Raw genomic sequence first — 20,007 nt, 5'->3', positions numbered from 1 at the left:
AATCTCAAAGAAAACCATTAGTAACACACCACGCCGTCATGGATTAAAATCCTGCAGTGCACGCAAGGTCCCCCTGCTCAAGCCAGTGCATGTCCAGGCCCGTCTGAAGTTTGCCAATGACCATCTGGATGATCCAGAGGAGGAATGGGAGAAGGTCATGTGGTCTGATGAGACAAAAATAGAGCTTTTTGGTCTAAACTCCACTCGCCGTGTTTGGAGGAAGAAGAAGGATGAGTACAACCCCAAGAACACCATCCCAACCGTGAAGCATGGAGGTGGAAACATCATTCTTTGGGGATGCTTTTCTGCAAAGGGGACAGGACGACTGCACTGTATTGAGGGAAGGATGGATTTGGCCATGTATCGCGAGATCTTGGCCAACAACCTCCTTCCCTCAGTAAGAGCATTGAAGATGGGTCGTGGCTGGGTCTTCCAGCATGACAACGACCCGAAACACACAGCCAGGGCAACTAAGGAGTGGCTCCGTAAGAAGCATTTCAAGGTCCTGGAGTGGCCTAGACAGTCTCCAGACCTGAACCCAATAGAAAATCTTTGGAGGGAGCTGAAAGTCCGTATTGCCCAGCGACAGCCCCGAAACCTGAAGGATCTGGAGAAGGTCTGTATGGAGGAGTGGGCCAAAATCCCTGCTGCAGAGTGTGCAAACCTGGTCAAGAACTACAGGAAACGTATGAACTCTGTAATTGCAAACAAAGGTTTCTGTACCAAATATTAAGTTCTGCTTTTATGATCTATCAAATACTTATGTCATGCAATAAAATGCAAATTAAATACTTAAAAATTATACAATGTGATTTTCTGGATTTTTGTTTTAGATTCTGTCTCTCACAGTTGAAGTGTACCTATGATAAAAATGACAGACCTCTACATGCTTTGTAAGTAGGAAAACCTGCAAAATCGGCGGTGTATCAAATACTTGTTCTCCCCACTGTATGTATTGTAGGCATGCCTACATTATTTTATCTATGTATTGTAGGCATGTCTACATTATTTTATCTATGTATTGTAGGCATGCCTACATTATTTTAGCTATGTATTGTAGGCATGCCTACATTATTTTAGCTATGTACTGTAGGCATGTCTACATTATTTTATCTATGTATTGTAGGCATGCCTACATTATTTTAGCTATGTATTGTAGGCATGCCTACATTATTTTAGGTATGTACTGTAGGCATGTCTACATTATTTTATCTATGTATTGTAGGCATGCCTACATTATTTTAGCTATGTATTGTAGGCATGTCTACATTATTTTAGCTATGTATTGTAGGCATGCCTACATTATTTTAGCTATGTATTGTAGGCATGTCTACATTATTTTATCTATGTATTGTAGGCATGCATACATTATTTTAGCTATGTATTGTAGGCATGTCTACATTATTTTAGCTATGTACTGTAGGCATGCCTACATTATTTTAGCTATGTACTGTAGGCATGTCTACATTATTTTATCTATGTATTGTAGGCATGTCTACATTATTTTATCTATGTATTGTAGGCATGCCTACATTATTTTAGCTATGTATTGTAGGCATGTCTACATTATTTAGCTATGTACTGTAGGCATGCCTACATTATTTTAGCTATGTACTGTAGGCATGTCTACATTATTTTATCTATGTATTGTAGGCATGTCTACATTATTTTATCTATGTATTGTAGGCATGTCTACATTATTTTAGCTATGTATTGTAGGCATGCCTACATTATTTTAGCTATGTACTGTAGGCATGCCTACATTATTTTAGCTATGTACTGTAGGCATGTCTACATTATTTTATCTATGTATTGTAGGCATGTCTACATTATTTTATCTATGTATTGTAGGCATGTCTACATTATTTTATCTATGTATTGTAGGCATGCCTACATTATTTTAGCTATGTATTGTAGGCATGCCTACATTATTTTAGCTATGTATTGTAGGCATGCCTACATTATTTTATCTATGTATTGTAGGCATGCCTACATTATTTTATCTATGTATTGTAGGCATGCCTACATTATTTTATCTATGTATTGTAGGCATGCCTACATTATTTTATCTATGTATTGTAGGCATGCCTACATTATTTTATCTATGTATTGTAGGCATGCCTACATTATTTTATCTATGTATTGTAGGCATGTCTACATTATTTTACCTATGTATTGTAGGCATGCCTACATTATTTTATCTATGTATTGTAGGCATGTCTACATTATTTTAGCTATGTATTGTAGGCATGTCTACATTATTTTATCTATGTATTGTAGGCATGTCTACATTATTTTAGCTATGTATTGTAGGCATGCCTACATTATTTTATCTATGTATTGTAGGCATGCCTACATTATTTTAGCTATGTATTGTAGACATGTCTACATTATTTTAGCTATGTATTGTAGGCATGCCTACATTATTTTAGCTATGTATTGTAGGCATGCCTACATTATTTTAGCTATGTATTGTAGGCATGCCTACATTATTTTAGCTATGTATTGTAGCCATGTCTACATTATTTTAGCTATGTATTGTAGGCATGTCTACATTATTTTATCTATGTATTGTAGGCATGCCTACATTATTTTAGCTATGTATTGTAGCCATGTCTACATTATTTTAGCTATGTATTGTAGGCATGTCTACATTATTTTATCTATGTATTGTAGGCATGCCTACATTATTTGATCTATGTATTGTAGGCATGCCTACATTATTTTATCTATGTATTGTAGCCATGTCTACATTATTTTAGCTATGTATTGTAGCCATGTCTACATTATTTTATATATGTATTGTAGGCATGCCTACATTATTTTAGCTATGTATTGTAGGCATGCCTACATTATTTTAGCTATGTATTGTAGGCATGTCTACATTATTTTAGCTATGTATTGTAGGCATGCCTACATTATTTTATCTATGTATTGTAGGCATGCCTACATTATTTTATCTATGTATTGTAGGCATGCCTACATTATTTTAGCTATGTATTGTAGGCATGCCTACATTATTTTAGCTATGTATTGTAGGCATGCCTACATTATTTTAGCTATGTATTGTAGGCATGCCTACATTATTTTAGCTATGTATTGTAGGCATGCCTACATTATTTTATCTATGTACTGTAGGCATGCCTACATTATTTTAGCTATGTACTGTAGGCATGTCTACATTATTTTATCTATGTATTGTAGGCATGTCTACATTATTTTATCTATGTATTATAGGCATGTCTACATTATTTTAGCTATGTATTGTAGGCATGCCTACATTATTTTAGCTATGTACTGTAGGCATGCCTACATTATTTTAGCTATGTACTGTAGGCATGTCTACATTATTTTATCTATGTATTGTAGGCATGTCTACATTATTTTATCTATGTATTGTAGGCATGTCTACATTATTTTATCTATGTATTGTAGGCATGCCTACATTATTTTAGCTATGTATTGTAGGCATGCCTACATTATTTTAGCTATGTATTGTAGGCATGCCTACATTATTTTATCTATGTATTGTAGGCATGCCTACATTATTTTATCTATGTATTGTAGGCATGCCTACATTATTTTATCTATGTATTGTAGGCATGCCTACATTATTTTATCTATGTATTGTAGGCATGCCTACATTATTTTATCTATGTATTGTAGGCATGCCTACATTATTTTATCTATGTATTGTAGGCATGCCTACATTATTTTATCTATGTATTGTAGGCATGCCTACATTATTTTATCTATGTATTGTAGGCATGTCTACATTATTTTACCTATGTATTGTAGGCATGCCTACATTATTTTATCTATGTATTGTAGGCATGTCTACATTATTTTAGCTATGTATTGTAGGCATGTCTACATTATTTTATCTATGTATTGTAGGCATGTCTACATTATTTTAGCTATGTATTGTAGGCATGCCTACATTATTTTATCTATGTATTGTAGGCATGCCTACATTATTTTAGCTATGTATTGTAGGCATGTCTACATTATTTTAGCTATGTATTGTAGGCATGCCTACATTATTTTAGCTATGTATTGTAGGCATGCCTACATTATTTTAGCTATGTATTGTAGGCATGCCTACATTATTTTAGCTATGTATTGTAGCCATGTCTACATTATTTTAGCTATGTATTGTAGGCATGTCTACATTATTTTATCTATGTATTGTAGGCATGCCTACATTATTTGATCTATGTATTGTAGGCATGCCTACATTATTTTAGCTATGTATTGTAGGCATGCCTACATTATTTTAGCTATGTATTGTAGGCATGCCTACATTATTTTAGCTATGTATTGTAGCCATGTCTACATTATTTTAGCTATGTATTGTAGCCATGTCTACATTATTTTATCTATGTATTGTAGGCATGCCTACATTATTTTAGCTATGTATTGTAGGCATGCCTACATTATTTTAGCTATGTATTGTAGGCATGTCTACATTATTTTAGCTATGTATTGTAGGCATGCCTACATTATTTTATCTATGTATTGTAGGCATGCCTACATTATTTTATCTATGTATTGTAGGCATGCCTACATTATTTTAGCTATGTATTGTAGGCATGCCTACATTATTTTAGCTATGTATTGTAGGCATGCCTACATTATTTTAGCTATGTATTGTAGGCATGCCTACATTATTTTATCTATGTATTGTAGGCATGCCTACATTATTTTATCTATGTATTGTAGGCATGCCTACATTATTTTATCTATGTATTGTAGGCATGCCTACATTATTTTATCTATGTATTGTAGGCATGCCTACATTATTTTAGCTATGTATTGTAGGCATGCCTACATTATTTTAGCTATGTATTGTAGGCATGCCTACATTATTTTAGCTATGTATTGTAGGCATGCCTACATTATTTTAGCTATGTTTTGGACGTGTGTAAAATCCGCTCCATGATGTAGGCTACGTGTTTCCATGCCCATCATTAAACAAGAGATGAGAACCTCAGTGTTTGTTTTTCGTTTAATGTTTTTAAAACCCAAGCTCTTTGTAGGCTCCCCTTACTCTAGGCCTACTATAACGAAGGCTGGTTCAACAGCAATGCATCCTGTCTTTTTTATGATGGGGATTTCATGATATCATTTATTCATTTATTGTTGAAAAACCAAACTTATTAGAATGATTCACTGTCCTAGTTTTATGTTGAGAATGTTGCTGGCATGCATGCAATACAGCTTTTGGAGGTGTGACTACAATCTGTAAGATGGTTCCAATATGTACACTAAACGAAAATAGAAATGCAACATGTAAAGTGTTGGTCCCATATTTCATGACCTGAAATATACGATCCCAGAAATGTGCACTAAAAGCTTATTTCTCTCATATTTTGTGCACACATTTGTTTACATCCCTGTTAATGAGCATTTCTCCTTTGCCAAGATAATCCATCCACTTTACAGGTGTGGCATATCAAGAAGCAGATTAAACAGCATGGTCATTACAGAGGTGCACCTTGTGCTTGGGACAATAAAATACAACTCTAAAATGTGCAATTTGTCACACAACACAATGCCAAAGATGTCTCAAGTTTTGAGGGAACGTGCAATTGGCATGCTGACTGCAGGAATGTCCACCAGAGCTGTTGCCAGATAATTGAATGCTCATTTCTCTTCCATAAACTGCCTCCAACGTCGTTTTAGAGAATTTGGCAGTACGTCCAACCGGCCTCACAACCGCAGACCACGTGTAACCATGCCAGCCCAGGACCTCCACATCCGTCTTCTTCACCTGCGGGATCGTCTGAGTCCAGCGACCCTGGCAGCCGATGAAACTGGGTTTGCTCATCCAAAGAATTTATGCAAAAACTGTCAGAAACCGTCTCAGGGAAGCTCATCTGCGTGCTCATCGTCCTCACCAGAGTCTTGACCTGACTGCAGTATCGTAACCGACTTCAGTGGGCAAATGCTCGCCTTCGATGGCTGCTGGCACCCTGGAGAAGTGTGCTTTTCATGGATGAATCCCGGTTTCAACTGTACCGGTCAGATGGCAGATTGCGAGCGTGTATGGTGTCGTGTGGGTGAATGGTTAGCTGATGTCATCATTGTGAACAGAGTGCCCCATGGTGGCGGTGGGGTTATGGTATGGGCAGACATAAGCTACGGACAACGAACACAAACACACACAGATACTGTGACGAGATCCTGAGGCCCATTGTCGTGCCATTCATCCTCCGCCATCACCTCATATTTCAGCATGATAATGCACGGCCCCATGTCGAAAGGATCTGTACACAATTCCTGGAAGCTGAAAATGTCCCAGTTCTTCCATGGCCTGCATACTCACCAGACATGTCATCCATTGAGCATGTTTGGGATGCTCTGAATTGACGTGTACGACAGCGTGTTCCAGTTCCTGCCAATATCCAGAAACTTCACACGGCCATATTGAAGAGGAGTGGGACAACATTCCACAGGCCACAATCAACAGCCTGATCAACTCTATGTGAAGGAGATGTGTCGCACTGCATGAGGCAAATGGTGGTCATAGCAGATACTGACTGGTTTCCTGATCCACGCCCCTACCTTTTTAAAAAGTTATATGTGACCAACAGATGCATATCTGTATTCTCAGTCAAGTGAAATCCATAGATTAGGGCCAAATGAATTAATTTCAACATGAACTGTAACTCTGTAAAATCTTTGGAATTTTTGCGTTTATATTTTTGTTCAATGTATATAAAACGTTATATTTAGAAGTAGTATAAAGGTGAGTGGACATTCTCCTTTCTCTTTATATTGGATCTTTGTCCAGCTGCTGTGAGAGGTTTGTATGTGCATAACACACTCCAATTATGGTGGTGCCTGTTAGTGTATTTAGACAGCCTATTTAAAACAAGTCGTTGTTTTGTTTAGAATTTGATTCGAATTATTCACTCTCTTTTTAGGCCTTATTAATAATACATTTAATCTTGCTAATAATGTATTTTATCTTGCTTATTGACAACATTTGGCATGTCCATGCTCAGCCATAATGCAATTTACAGTAGGCCTAACCCCTATATTAATTTTTTTATTAAACTAGGCAAGTCAGTTAAGAACAAATTCTTATTTACAATGACGGCCTACCAGGGAACAGTGGGTTAATGGCCTTGTTCAGGGGCAGATTTTTTACATTGTCAGCTTAGCAAAGATTTTGGACTCAGAAGCTTCTAAAGCCATGACATAATTTTCTGGAATTTTCCAAGCTGTTTAAAGGCACAGTCAACTTAGTGTATGTAAACTTCTGACCCACTGGAATTGTGATACAGTGAATTATAAGTGAAATAATCTGTCTGTAAACAATTGTTGGAAAAATTACTTGTGTCATGCACAAAGTAGATGTCCTAACCGACTTGGTCAAACTATAGTTTGTTAACAAGAAATTTGGGGAGTGGTTGAAAAACTAGTTTTAATGACTCCAACCTAAGTGTATGTAAACTTCCGACAACTGTATATCCTCTTTGAAAATGTGTCGAAAAACAATATCTTGAAATGAATGTCTCTGTCAGCAACTGTCAATTACTGTCTCTCAAGTGGTGTAGATATACAGGACTCACACATTTCCCATTCAACTCTTCCACCAGGATAAGAGGAAGCACTACAGTATGATGCGTTCCAATGACTCAGCCAGCTCTGTGTTCTACCACTCCCAAGAGGAGGACACAGGGACGACTACGGGCTTCTCTGACTGTCAGGGAACCCACAGGGACATACACTTCAGCCCTCTGTTTGACTCCTACCAAGACTCCATGTCAGAGAGCAGCCCTGGCCCCACAAAGCATAACGCCATGGGTAAGAATCCAGAGGTTTAATCATCTCTGCATTTCCACTGGTTTAAATGTCATCCAATGCGCACAGTAACGATCACTCAGTCAGACATCAAATCAAATCACATTTTATTGGTCACATACACATGGTTAGCAGATATTAATGCAAGTGTATAGAAATGCTTGTGCTTCTAGTTCCGACAGTGAAGTAATATCTAACAAGTAATCTAACAAATTCACAATGACTACCTTATACACACAAATGTAAAGGAATGAATAAGAATATGTACATGTAAATATATGGATGAGCGATGTCAGTGCGACATAGGCAGATGCAGTAGATGGTATTGAATACAGTATATACATATGAGATGAGTAATGTAGGATATTTATTTATTATTAAAGTGGTGTTATTTAAAGTGACTAGTGATACCTTTATTAAATCCATGTATTAAATTCATTAAAGTGGCAAGAAATTTGAGTCTGTATGTTTGCAGCAGCCACTCTATGTTAGTGATGGCTGTTTAACAGTCTGAAGGCCTTGACATAGAAGCTGTTTTTCAGTCTCTCGGTCCCAGCTTTGATGCACCTGTACTGACCTCGCCTTCTGGATGATAGCGGGCTGAATAGGCAGTGGCTCGGGTGGTTGTTGTCCTTGATGATATTTTTGGCCTTCCTGTGACATCAGGTGCTGTAGGTGTCCTGGAGGGCAGGTAGTTTGCCCCCGGTGATGCGTTGTGCAGACCGCACTACCCTCTGGAGAGCCTTGCAGTTGTGGGCGGAGCAGTTGCCGTAATAGGTGGTGATACAGCTCGACAGGATGCTCTCGATTGTGCATCTGTAAAATTTGGGGAGTACAGGAGAGGGCTGAGAATGCACCCTAGTGGGGCCCCAGTGTTGAGGATCAGCTCGGTTGAGATGTTGTTTCCTACCCTCACGACCTGGGGGTGGCCCGTCAGAAAGTCCAGGACCCAGTTGCACAGGGTGGGGTCGAGACCCAGGGTCTCGAGCTTAATGACGAGTTTGGAGGGTACTATTGTGTTAAATGCTGAGCTGTAGTCAATGAACAGCATTCTTACATAGGTATTCCTCTTGTCCAGATGGGATAGGGCAGTGTGCAGTGTGATGGCGATTGTGTCATCTGTGGACCTATTGGGGCGGTAAGCAAATTGGAGCGGGTCTAGGGTATCAGGTAGGGGGGAGGTGATATGATCCTTGACTAGTCTCTCAAAGCACTTCATGATGACAGAAGTGAGTGCTACGGTGTCGATAGTCATTTAGTTCAGTTACCTTAGCTTTCTTGGGAACAGGAACAATAGCGTCCATCTTGAATCATGTGGGCACAGCAGACTGGGATAGGGATTGATTGAATATGTTCGTAAACACACCAGCCAGCTGGTCTGCGCATGCTCTGAGGACACGGCTAGGGATGCCGTCTGGGCCGGCAGCCTTGCGAGGGTTAACTTCTCTGATCTACGGATCCCGGATACGGGTTTGAATTCGACAACATACGGTGATCGCCACAAATAGTCATATTAAACATTCCTGAAAATACATGTGTCTCACATGCTTCAAAAGCCTAGAATCTTGCTAATCCAACTGCGTTGTCAGATTTAAAAAATGATTTACTGTGAAAGAATACGATGCGATTATCTGAGCACAGAGCCCCATACCAAACTACTTTTTCAACCAGCACTGCCGTAACAGAATCACAGATTGCAGTGAAATAAATCGTTTACCTTTGAAGATCTTGCTCTGTTTGCAATCCCAAGGCTCATTGTTACACAATGAATGGTCTTTTGTTCGGTTAAATCCATTTTTATAGCCTAACACGAAACATTTTGTGAACGCTTATCTCGTTGAATTTCGTGTCATTCAATTTTCAACGAAACATTCAAAGTAAATACACAGACTTAACCTGACTTTATCCAGTCATGTTTAGTTTCCTTGCAATCAACTGTTTGTTTGTAACACAACCAAACTTGATGGGTCATTTCGCGGGACGTATTGACCCGAAAAAAAACGATTGGAAAACAAGAAGTAACGACCTCATTGTGCACCAATTATATGACCGCTGTTTCGTTGATTGACTGTATTTTAACCCAATGACCACTGATCGTCTTGAAATCTAGCTGGGTAGATAGCCAATGAGCAGAGGTAAACGGCAATATCTAATGGTTCTTGTTGGAAGACCAACCCATATAGTGAACTCCGGAGTAACGAAGGTCTTTCGCCATTGCATTTTAGTACTGGAAGGAGCCAAGCTTATTACGCACAGCAGTATTTCGGTAACTTGCATCTTCAGCTGTTTATTTATCCAACATCATGGCGAATAAGTCAGGGAAAGCTAAATCTAAGACTAGATATACGAATGTAGACAAAATTATAGAGGAAATTGATCGTGAAAGTGAGACAGATCTGCTTTTTATAAGAGGACTCCATTAGCGACCATAGCCATAGCTATGATTCTGAAACGGAGGCATATTTTTTGAACGGAGAGGACATTGTTTTGGACTGGTAAGTTCTTCTCATGCTAATGCCGTTGTTTGAAATTAATAATATAAAATATTATTTGTGATTGTTTTTACATTTTATTTGCAATATATAAAAATGTAATGAAATGTGTAAAGTACACGTTGGCTATTCATTGTGAGTGAGGGTATGTTTGTATGTATGTGAACGACCCATAGCCTATGTTTGTGTGTGTATATATATATAGGTTTCTTCCTAGGTTTTGGCCTTTCTAGGGAGTTTTTCCTAGCCACCGTGCTTCTACACCTGCATTGCTTGCTGTTTGGGGTTTTTGGCTGGGTTTCTGTACAGCACTTTGAGATATTAGCTGATGTACGAAGGGCTATATAAATTGATTTGATTTGATAGAGGACTGAGGGTCTTCCAAATATTGAAACTGTGTATATAGTTACCCATGTTATTTTGTAAATGTATATATTTTTTTCCCTCATATTTTTTTTTCAAAAAATTTCAAATTTGTTCCTTTTTTTTCTCTTTTTTTTCTAAATTTTTTGGGGGGGTGTGTTAGAATACCATTTTGGTATTTTGTATATAGTTATTTGTTTCAAAATGTATACCTTCACCAATGTCTCGTGTTTGAGCCATTGAATTGCGACTCTACTTTGTCTCTATACTGACGCTTTGCTTGTTTGATTGCCTTGCGGAGGGAATAGCTACACTGTTTGTATTTGGTCATGTTTCCAGTCGTCTTGCCATGATTAAAAGCGGTGGTTTGCGCTTTCAGTTTTGCGCAAATGCTGCCATCAATCCACGGTTTCTGGTTAGGAAAGGTTTTAATAGTCACAGTGGGTAAAACATCACCAATGCACTTGTTAATTAACTCGCTCACCGAGTCAGCGTATACATCAATGTTGTTGTCTGAGGCTACCCGGAACATATCCCAGTCCACACGTGATCGAAGCAATCTTTAAGCGTGGAATCCGATTGGTCAGACCAGCGTTGGATAGACCTGAGCACGGGCGTTTCCTGTTTTAGTTTCTGTCTATAGGCTGGGATCAACAAAATGGAGTCATGGTCAGATTTGCCGAAGGGAGGGCGGGGGAGGGCTTTGTATGCGTCGCGGAAGTTAGAGTAGCAATGGTCGAGAATGCTATCAGCCCGTGTCGCGCATTCGATATGCTGATAGAATTTAGGAAGCCTTGTTCTCAGATTAGCTTTGTTAAAATCCCCAGCTACAATAAACGCAACCTCAGGATGTATGGTTTACAGTTTACATAGAGTCCAGTGAAGTTCTTTCAGGGCCGTTGATGTATCTGCTATACACAGCTGTGACTATAATCGAAGAGAATTCTCTTGGAAGATAATGCGGTCGGCATTTGATTGTAAGGAATTCTAGGTCAGGTGAACAAAAGGACTTAAGTTCCTGTATGTTGTTATGATCACACCATGAGTCGTTAATCACAAGGCATACACCCCCGTCCTTCTTCTTACCTGAGAGACATGATAACTCAGTCAGACATGATCACTCAGTCATGTTTATTTGTGCACAAAACTGATTGTAATCTTTTCACAAACCCATAGGTATGGACAGTAAAACGTCACCTAGAAGACATGGGTATAGCACCAACCAGATAGTGGACTACAACCCCAATATGAAGAAGACCTACACTCCCAGTGACCCCAGCTCTGTAGAGGGGAAGAACCCGCTGAGGAGAGCTAAGGTCCAGGAGCTGATTGGACAGACCAGCCCTGACTATGGAGCACAGTGGAAGACTGAATGCCAGGTGAGTGCAGAGTCTGTAATCTTGTTGCACTGGCAACAGATCTGGCTCTCGACTCTGGAGACTGGGGTTTGATCCCTGTGTCCACTGTTCCTACTGTGTCTCTCTCTTCTTCATCTATCTCCCACTCTACTTTTAATTTGAAGAACAATGACTATGAGGGGAATTTTTCTAGAAAATAAAAACATGTATAGAATACGTTAGAAACATGTCTTTATGATCCACGGTTCAATCTTCAATTTATTGTTCATTCTTAACCACACAAAGCCATTTGAGAACACCACAGAATATGTAAGACATTGGAGCAAAAATAATATTCTTTCATAGGGAAAGTAAGAACCAGGTTGGTTTTTACAGGTTGATATTTCTGCATCAGGTGTTTTGGGTGCGCATGTACACGGATATTAAAATCTCAACTCTCTTTCGCTATGCCGGGCAGCAATACAACCCAGGCAGTCAATGTTGATATTACAGTGGCATTGGAGAAGTACAAAAGGGCTGGGAGAAAGCTATCTGACCTTGGGATGAGTTGGAGTGTAATCAAGAATACAAAAGAAGAAGGTGCTCTCATCACTAATGAGGGCCACAATCATTTCACGATTGACAATATAGGGTCTGAAAGTTGCCCGAAGAATATTGGCATAATCAAGACAAGGCTCACCTGTCTCTCAATGGTACCTGTCCTTGTACAAATGATTTACTTGTCACGACTTCCACCGAAGTCGGCTCCTCTCCTTGTTCGGGCGGTCGACGTCACCGGCTTTCTAGACATCGCCGCTCCATTTTTCATGTATCCATTTGTTTTGTCTTGTTCCCTGCACAACTGGTTTTCATTCCCCAATCAATCTACATGTATTTATTCCTCTGGTCCCCATCATGTCTTTGTGTAAGATTGTTTGTGTTACGTGTGTATTGTTGACGCGCCAGACTGGCTTGTTTTTCCGTGTTATTTTTCACGAAGATGTTTATTGTTAAACATAATTCTTGTGACTGTTTTGCGCGTTTTGCACTTTTGCCTAAATAAAGTGTGCGCCTGTTCACAAATCTCTGCTCTCCTGCACCTGACTTCGCTACCAGTACGCACACATCTGACATTACTTGGGAATTGACATTGATCTGCAAACTGTGATAGTTACCAGTGATTTGGTACTGGGTGCTGAGATTATTGATCTGCTTATTAAAACAAACAGGTTTTATGGTACCAGTTAAAAGTTTGGACACACCTACTCATTCAAGGGATTTTCTTTATTTTTACTATTTTCTAAATTGTAGAATAATAGTGAAGACATTAAAACCATGAAATAACACATGGAATCATGTACAGTAGTAACCCAAAAAGTGTTAAACAAATCAAATATATTTGAGATTCTTCAAAGTAGCCACCCTTTGTCTTGATGACAGCTTTGCACACTCTTGGCATTCTCTCAACCAGCTTCATGAGGAATGCTTTTCCAACAGTCTTGAAGGAGTTCCCACATACGCTGAACAATTGTTGGCTGCTTTTCCTTCACTTTGCGGGCCAACTCATCCCAAACTATCTAAATTGGGTTGAGGTTGGGTGATTGTGGAGGCCAGGTCATCTGATGCAACGCTCCATCACTCTCCATCCTGGAGGTGTGTTTTGGGTCATTGTCCTGTTGAAAAACTAATTATAGTCCCACTAAGCACAAACCAGATGGTGATGGCGCATCGCTGTAGAATGCTGTGGTAGCCATCCTGGTTAAGTGTGCCTTGAATTCTAAATAAATCACTGACTATGTCACCAGCAAAGCACCCCTACACCATCCCATCGAAATCGAAAATTTGGACTCATCAGACCAAAGGACAGATTTCCACTGGTCTAATGTCCATTGCTCATGTTTCTTGGCCCAAGCAAGTCTCTTCTTTTTATTGGTGTCCATAAGTAGTGGATTCTTTGCAGCAATTTGACCATAAAGGCCTGATTCACGCAGTCTCCTTTGACCAGCTGATGTTGAGATGTGTCTTACTTGAACTCTGTGAAGCATTTATTTGGGCTGCAATTTCTGAGTCTGGTAACTCTAATGAACTTATCCTCTGCAGCAGAGGTAACTATGGGTCTTCCTTTCCTGTGCCGGTTCTCATGAGAGCTGGTTTCATCATAGCGCTTGATGGTTTTTGCGACTGCACTTGAAGAAACTCTCAAAGTTCTTGACATTTTCCTGATTGACTGATCTTCATGTCTTAAAGTAATGATGTGATGGACTGTAATTTCTCTTTGCTTATTTGAGCTTTTCTTGCCATAATATGGACTTGGTCTTTTACAAAATAGGGCTATCTTCTGTATACCACCCCTACCTTGTCACAACTCAACTGATTGGCTCAAACACATTAAGAAGGAAAGAACTTCCACAAATTAACTTTTAACAAGGCACAATTGAAATGCATTCCAGGTGACTACCTCATGAAGCTGGTTGAGAGACTTACCAAGAGTGTGCAATGCTGTCAAGGCAAAGGGTGGCTACTTTGAATAATCTCAAATATAAAATATATTTTGAATTGTTTAACCCTTTTTTGGTTACTACATGATTCCATATGTGTTATTTTATAGTTTAGATGTCTTCACTATTATTCTACAATGAAGAAAATAGTAAAAATAAAGAAAACCCCTTGAATGAGTAGGTGTGTCCAAACTTTTGACTGGTACTCTATGACAAAACATTTGATACAAATTGACATCGACTCATTTAAATTGTGGTGCAAGCAATATCATAACAGATAATCAGAATGTATCTGGCGTTTTATGTCTAACCCCTGACAGCCACAGCTGGTGAGCCTGTGTGCGACATCTGCCACGGCCTTCAGGGGGTGCCCTACCAATGGGGCTTCTCATAGGCCCTCCCCCCAGCAGGAGGGGGCTCCCCAGGAGGCGGAGCCAGAGCAGGCCCACTCCCCCGGCTCCAAGCTGCAGGCCAGAGCCACCAGGAGCTGGGCTTATACAGAGCACGCCTTAGGAGGAGCCAGGAGCACTGTTGGGGAGGACGGCTCGTCCTCCACTGACCCCTCTGTCAGCAGCTTCGGAGACGCAGGTAGGTCCACAACCACAGCCCTCCCACTCACGCTAAAGATCGTGGTAGACACATACAGTCCCTCAAACCTTAATATTCTCTTCAAGTAAAGTAGTTTTAATGATGGGTATTAATGATGGGTAATTATCTGATAAGCACAGTAAATTAAATTCAGCCCATCACTGCATTTATGACTAGTAATGACCTAATATATTCAACAACTGATATCCAGACAAACAGCCTAACTACTCCTTATTGTTGTGTTACCAGACTGTTACCCTAATCAGCTGTGTGAGATCGAAACCCCCCAGGAGCCTCCAGCAACCCCAGACCTGATCTTAGCCCCTCAGGACAGGGACGTGGGGAAGGGGTTCTGTAAGGCTGTGGTGTCTGGCCTGCTCTGTGGGAAGCCAGTCAAGTGGGAGGTGACCTTTGACATAGAGCCCTACCTGAAGGGCAGAGAGCGGGAAGAGAAGGTTCATGAGGAACTCTGGAATGAAACGTTCCATCACCTGGCTGGACGTTCCATCATTCAGGACTTTGAGCACATGGTAGATCAGGAGTGTGAGATTGAGCATGGTATGTAAGACATGCGTAATATCTCAATGCTCAGATGGTGTCTTTTGGAGTGATTGGTGTCTTTAGGAGTGATTGGTGTCTTTATCGTCTTGTTTTGGTAATAGTTTGCTGTATCAAATAGTGACAACCTTGTGCTAATGATGAGGATTTCAGGTGAGAAATCAGATTGCGGATTTCTCCAAATATTTTTTTAATGGAATTTATGTAAATCATGAGATGATGAAGTGACAACAACATGTGATTTCTCAGGTTCTGGCAGAAGATACCAGTTATATGCCATTCACACCAGCAAGGCCTGTAACATTCTCAGTAAATACACTGCCTTTGTGCCCGTTGATCTGGACACTAATGAATATCTACAGACCTATATCGACTACATCAACCCAGGTGAGACACTCCTGTTCATGGTATGCATACATGCCTTGTATGGCAGGGAGTTTTTATATATTTTTTGATCCATTGTCATGACACTTCTTCTGACCTTTATTAAAGATAACATAACTTTGTCCTTTAATAACCCTAACCCTAACCCTACAAAAGGGTAGAGTTCTAAGACCATAATAGCACTGTTGGTTAGGAAATAAATGATGTCTGTGTTGAAACCTGCTGTTGGGTGTTTCAGGTAAAGGTCTTAAAAAGGGCTCTCGCTCTGGGAACAGGAAGAACCGGGGTTACTCCATCGGACTGGGACGCTCCCAGTCTGGCTGCATGTCAGAGGAGGCTGAGGACGGACACCTGCCCACCAGTAAGATCTTCACCACACCACTTCACTACATACTAATCAACATTTGTATGTGAGAGGAAGAATGTTTGAAAATGTGTGACAACTCAAATCAAATTTTATTAGTCACATGGGCCAAATACTACAGGTGTAGACCTTACAGTGAAATGCTTACTTACGAGCCCCTAACCAACAATGCAGTTAAAAAAATAGGGATAAGAATAAGAAATAAAAGTAACAAGTAATTAAAGAGCAGCAGTAAAATAACAATAGCGAGACTATACACAGGGGGCTACCGGTACAGAGTCAATGTGCAGGACACCGGTTAGTTGAGGTAATATTACACATGTAGGTAGAGTTATTTAAGTGACTATGCATAGATGATAACAACAGAGATTAGCAGCGGTGTAAAGGGGGGGGGGGGGACTGCAAATAGTCTGGGTAGCCATTTGATTTAGGTGTTCAGGAGTCTTATGGCTTGGGGGTAGAAGCTGTTTAGAAGCCTCTTGGACCTAGACTTGGCGCTCCGGTACCGCTTGCCGTGTGGTAGCAGAGAGAACCTTCTATGACTAGGGTGGCTGGAGTCTTTGACAATTTTTAGGGCCTTCCTCTGACACCGCCTGGTATAGAGGTCCTGGATGGCAGGAAGCTTGGCCCCAGTGATGTACTGGGCCTTACGCACTACCCTCTGTAGTGCCTTGCGGTCAGAGGCCGAGCAGTTGCCATTCCAGACAGTGATGCAACCAGTCAGGATGCTCTCGATGGTGCAGGTGTAGAAGCTTTTGAGGATCTGAGGACCCATGCCAAATCTTTTCAGTCTCCTGAGGGGGAATAGGTTTTGTCGTGCCTTCTTCACCACTGTCTTGGTGTGCTTGGACCATGTTAGTTTGTTGGTGATGTGGACACCAACGAACTTAAAGCTCTCAACCTGCTCCACTTTCTGCCCCGTCGATGAGAATGGGGACTTGCTCGGTCCTCTTTTTCCTGTAGTCCACAATCATCTCCTTTGTCTTGAACACGTTGAGGGGGAGGTTGTTGTCCTGGCACCACACTGCCAGGTCTCTGACCTCCTCCCTATAGGCTGTCTCGTCGTTGTCGGTGATCAGGCCTACCACTGTTGTGTCATCGGCAAACTTAATGATGGTGTTGAAGTTGTGCCTGGCCATGCAGTCATGAGGGAACAGTGAGTACAGGAGGGGACTGAGCACACACCCCTGAGTTGAGGATCAGCTTTGCGGATGTGTTGTTGCCTACCCTTACCACCTGGGGGAGGCCCGTCAGGAGGTCCAGGATCCAATTGCAGAGGGAGGTGTTTAGTCCCAGGGTCCTTAGCTTATTGATGAGCTTTGAGGGCACTATGGTGTTGAACACTGAGCTGTAGTCAATGAATAGCGTTCTCACATAGGTGCTCCTTTTGTCCAGGTGGGAAAGGGCAGTGTGGAGTGCAATAGAGATTGCACCATCTGTGGATCTGTTGGGGCGTTATGCAAATTTGAGTGGGTCTCGGGTTTCTGGGATAATGGTGTTGATGTGAGCCATGATCAGCCTTTCAAAGCACTTCATGGCTACAGACGTGAGTGCTACGGGTCGGTAGTATTTTAGGCAGGTTACCTTAGTGTTCTTGGGCACAGGCACTATGGTGGTCTGCTTAAAACATGTTGGTATTACAGACTTGGACAGGGACATGTTGAAAATGTCAGTGAAGACACTTGCCAGTTTGTCAGCACATGCTCGCAGTACACGTCCTGGTAATCCATCTGGCTCTGTGGCCTTGTGTTTAAAGGTCTTACTTACATCGGCTCCGGAGAGCGTGATCGCAGTCTTCCCGGAACAGCTGGTGCTCCCATGCATGTTTCAGTGTTATTTGCCTCGAAGCGAGCATAGAAGTAGTTTAGCTCGTCTGGTAGATTCATGTCACTGGGCAGCTCTCGGTTGTGCTTCCCTTTGTAGTCTGTAAGGGTTTGCAAGCCCTGCCACATCTGACAAGTGTCAGAGCCGGAGTAGTACGATTCAATCTTAGTCCTGTATTGACGCTTTGCCTGTATGACGGTTCGTTGGAGGGCATAGCGGGATTTCTTATAAGCTTCCGGGTTAGAGTCCCGCTCCTTGAAAGAGGCAGCTCTAGCCTTTAGCTCAGTGCGGATGTTGCCTGTTATCCATGGCTTCTGGTTGGGGTATGTACATACGGTCACTGTTGGGACGACGTCATCAATGCAGTTTTTGATGAAGTCAATGACTGATGTGGTGTACTGCTCAATGCCATTGGAGGAATCCCGGAACATATTCCAGTCTGTGCTAGCAAAACAGTCCTGTAGCTTTACATCTGCTTCATCTGACCACTTTTTTATTGATCTAGTCACTGGTGCTTCCTGCTTTAATTTTTGCTTGTGAGCAGGAATCAGGAGGATAAAATTATGGTCAGATTTGCCAAATGGAGGACGAGGGAGAGCTTTGTATGTGTCTCTGTGTGTAGAGTAAAGGTTGTCCAGAGTTTTTTTCCTCTGGTTGCACATTTAACATGCTGATAGAAATTTGGTAATTTGGTAAAACGGATTTAAGTTTCCCTGCATTAAAGTCCCCGGCTACTAGGAGTGCTGCCTCTGGGTGAGCGTTTTCTTGTTTGCTTATGGTGGAATGCAGCTCATTCAATGCTCTCTTAGTGCCAACCTCTGACTGTGGTGGTATGTAAACAGCTACTAAAAATACAGATTAAAACACTCTAGGTAGATAGTGTGGTCTACAGTTTATCATGAGATACTCTACCTCAGGCGAGCAATAGCTCGAGACTTCCTTAGATATCGTGCACTAGCTGTTATTTACAAAAATACATAGTCCGCCCTTGTCTTACCAGACGCCGCTGTTCTATCCTGCCGGTACAGCGTATAACCAGCCAGCTGTATGTTGATATTGTCTTTGTTCAGCCACGATTCCGTGAGCATAAGATATTACAGTTTTGAATGTCCCGTTGGTAGTTTAATTTTGCGCGTAGGTCATCGATTTTATTACCCCAAGATTGCACGTTTGCTAGCAGAATGGAAGGAAGTGAGGTTTTATTCGATCGCCTACGAATTCTCAGAAGGCAGCCCGCCCTCTGGCCCCTTTTTCTCCGCCTCCTCTTCACGCAAATCACAGGGATCTGGGCCTGTTCCCGAGAAAGCCGTGTATCGTTTACGTCGGGCTTGTCAGACTCTTTAAAGGAAAAAAAGGATTCTGCCAGTCCCTGGTGAGTAATCGCAGTCCTGATGTCCAGAAGTTATTTTCGGTCATAAGAGACGGTTATGTACAAAATAAGTAAAAGAATAAGTTGCAAAAAACGCAAATAAACCAACAAAAAAACGCACAATCGGTTGGGGACGGGTAAAACCTCTGCCTTCTTCTCCGTCGCCATTTTAACAAGTGATAGTTTGAAGAGGTCATCCGCCTGCCAAACAGACTTATCTGACAGGTTTTAATATCCATATGCGTTGAATGTTTTACACATATAGTATACTGTTCATGTTGTCCACAGTGATACTTTTCAAATGGCATTGACCTATCATTTTGGTGGGTTTTAGGTTTGGAAGATGGGGCCTCTCCATGTAGCACCCCCTCATCATCTGCCTGGGAAAGATGCAGCTTTACAGATGGTGAGTTTTTAT

At 41.0% G+C, this 20,007-nt stretch overlaps 1 protein-coding gene across 1 annotated transcript in view; it reads left to right on the top strand.

The window, feature by feature from the left end:
• Nucleotides 1-20,007, top strand: part of vwa5b1 (von Willebrand factor A domain containing 5B1) — a 68,538-nt gene that overhangs the window by 26,850 nt on the left and 21,681 nt on the right. The window contains exons 13-19 of the mRNA XM_071372666.1: nucleotides 7,608-7,815; nucleotides 11,844-12,046; nucleotides 14,823-15,090; nucleotides 15,340-15,648; nucleotides 15,898-16,035; nucleotides 16,271-16,393; nucleotides 19,924-19,995. Coding sequence (XP_071228767.1) covers nucleotides 7,608-7,815; nucleotides 11,844-12,046; nucleotides 14,823-15,090; nucleotides 15,340-15,648; nucleotides 15,898-16,035; nucleotides 16,271-16,393; nucleotides 19,924-19,995 — 1,321 coding nt within the window. The remainder of the gene's footprint in view (nucleotides 1-7,607; nucleotides 7,816-11,843; nucleotides 12,047-14,822; nucleotides 15,091-15,339; nucleotides 15,649-15,897; nucleotides 16,036-16,270; nucleotides 16,394-19,923; nucleotides 19,996-20,007) is intronic.

Source organism: Salvelinus alpinus, chromosome 28, assembly GCF_045679555.1.
Source record: "Salvelinus alpinus chromosome 28, SLU_Salpinus.1, whole genome shotgun sequence".
Taxonomy (NCBI): domain Eukaryota; kingdom Metazoa; phylum Chordata; class Actinopteri; order Salmoniformes; family Salmonidae; genus Salvelinus; species Salvelinus alpinus.
Note: the sequence above shows the minus strand (reverse complement) of the source record. Positions and strands in the feature narration are given on the sequence as shown.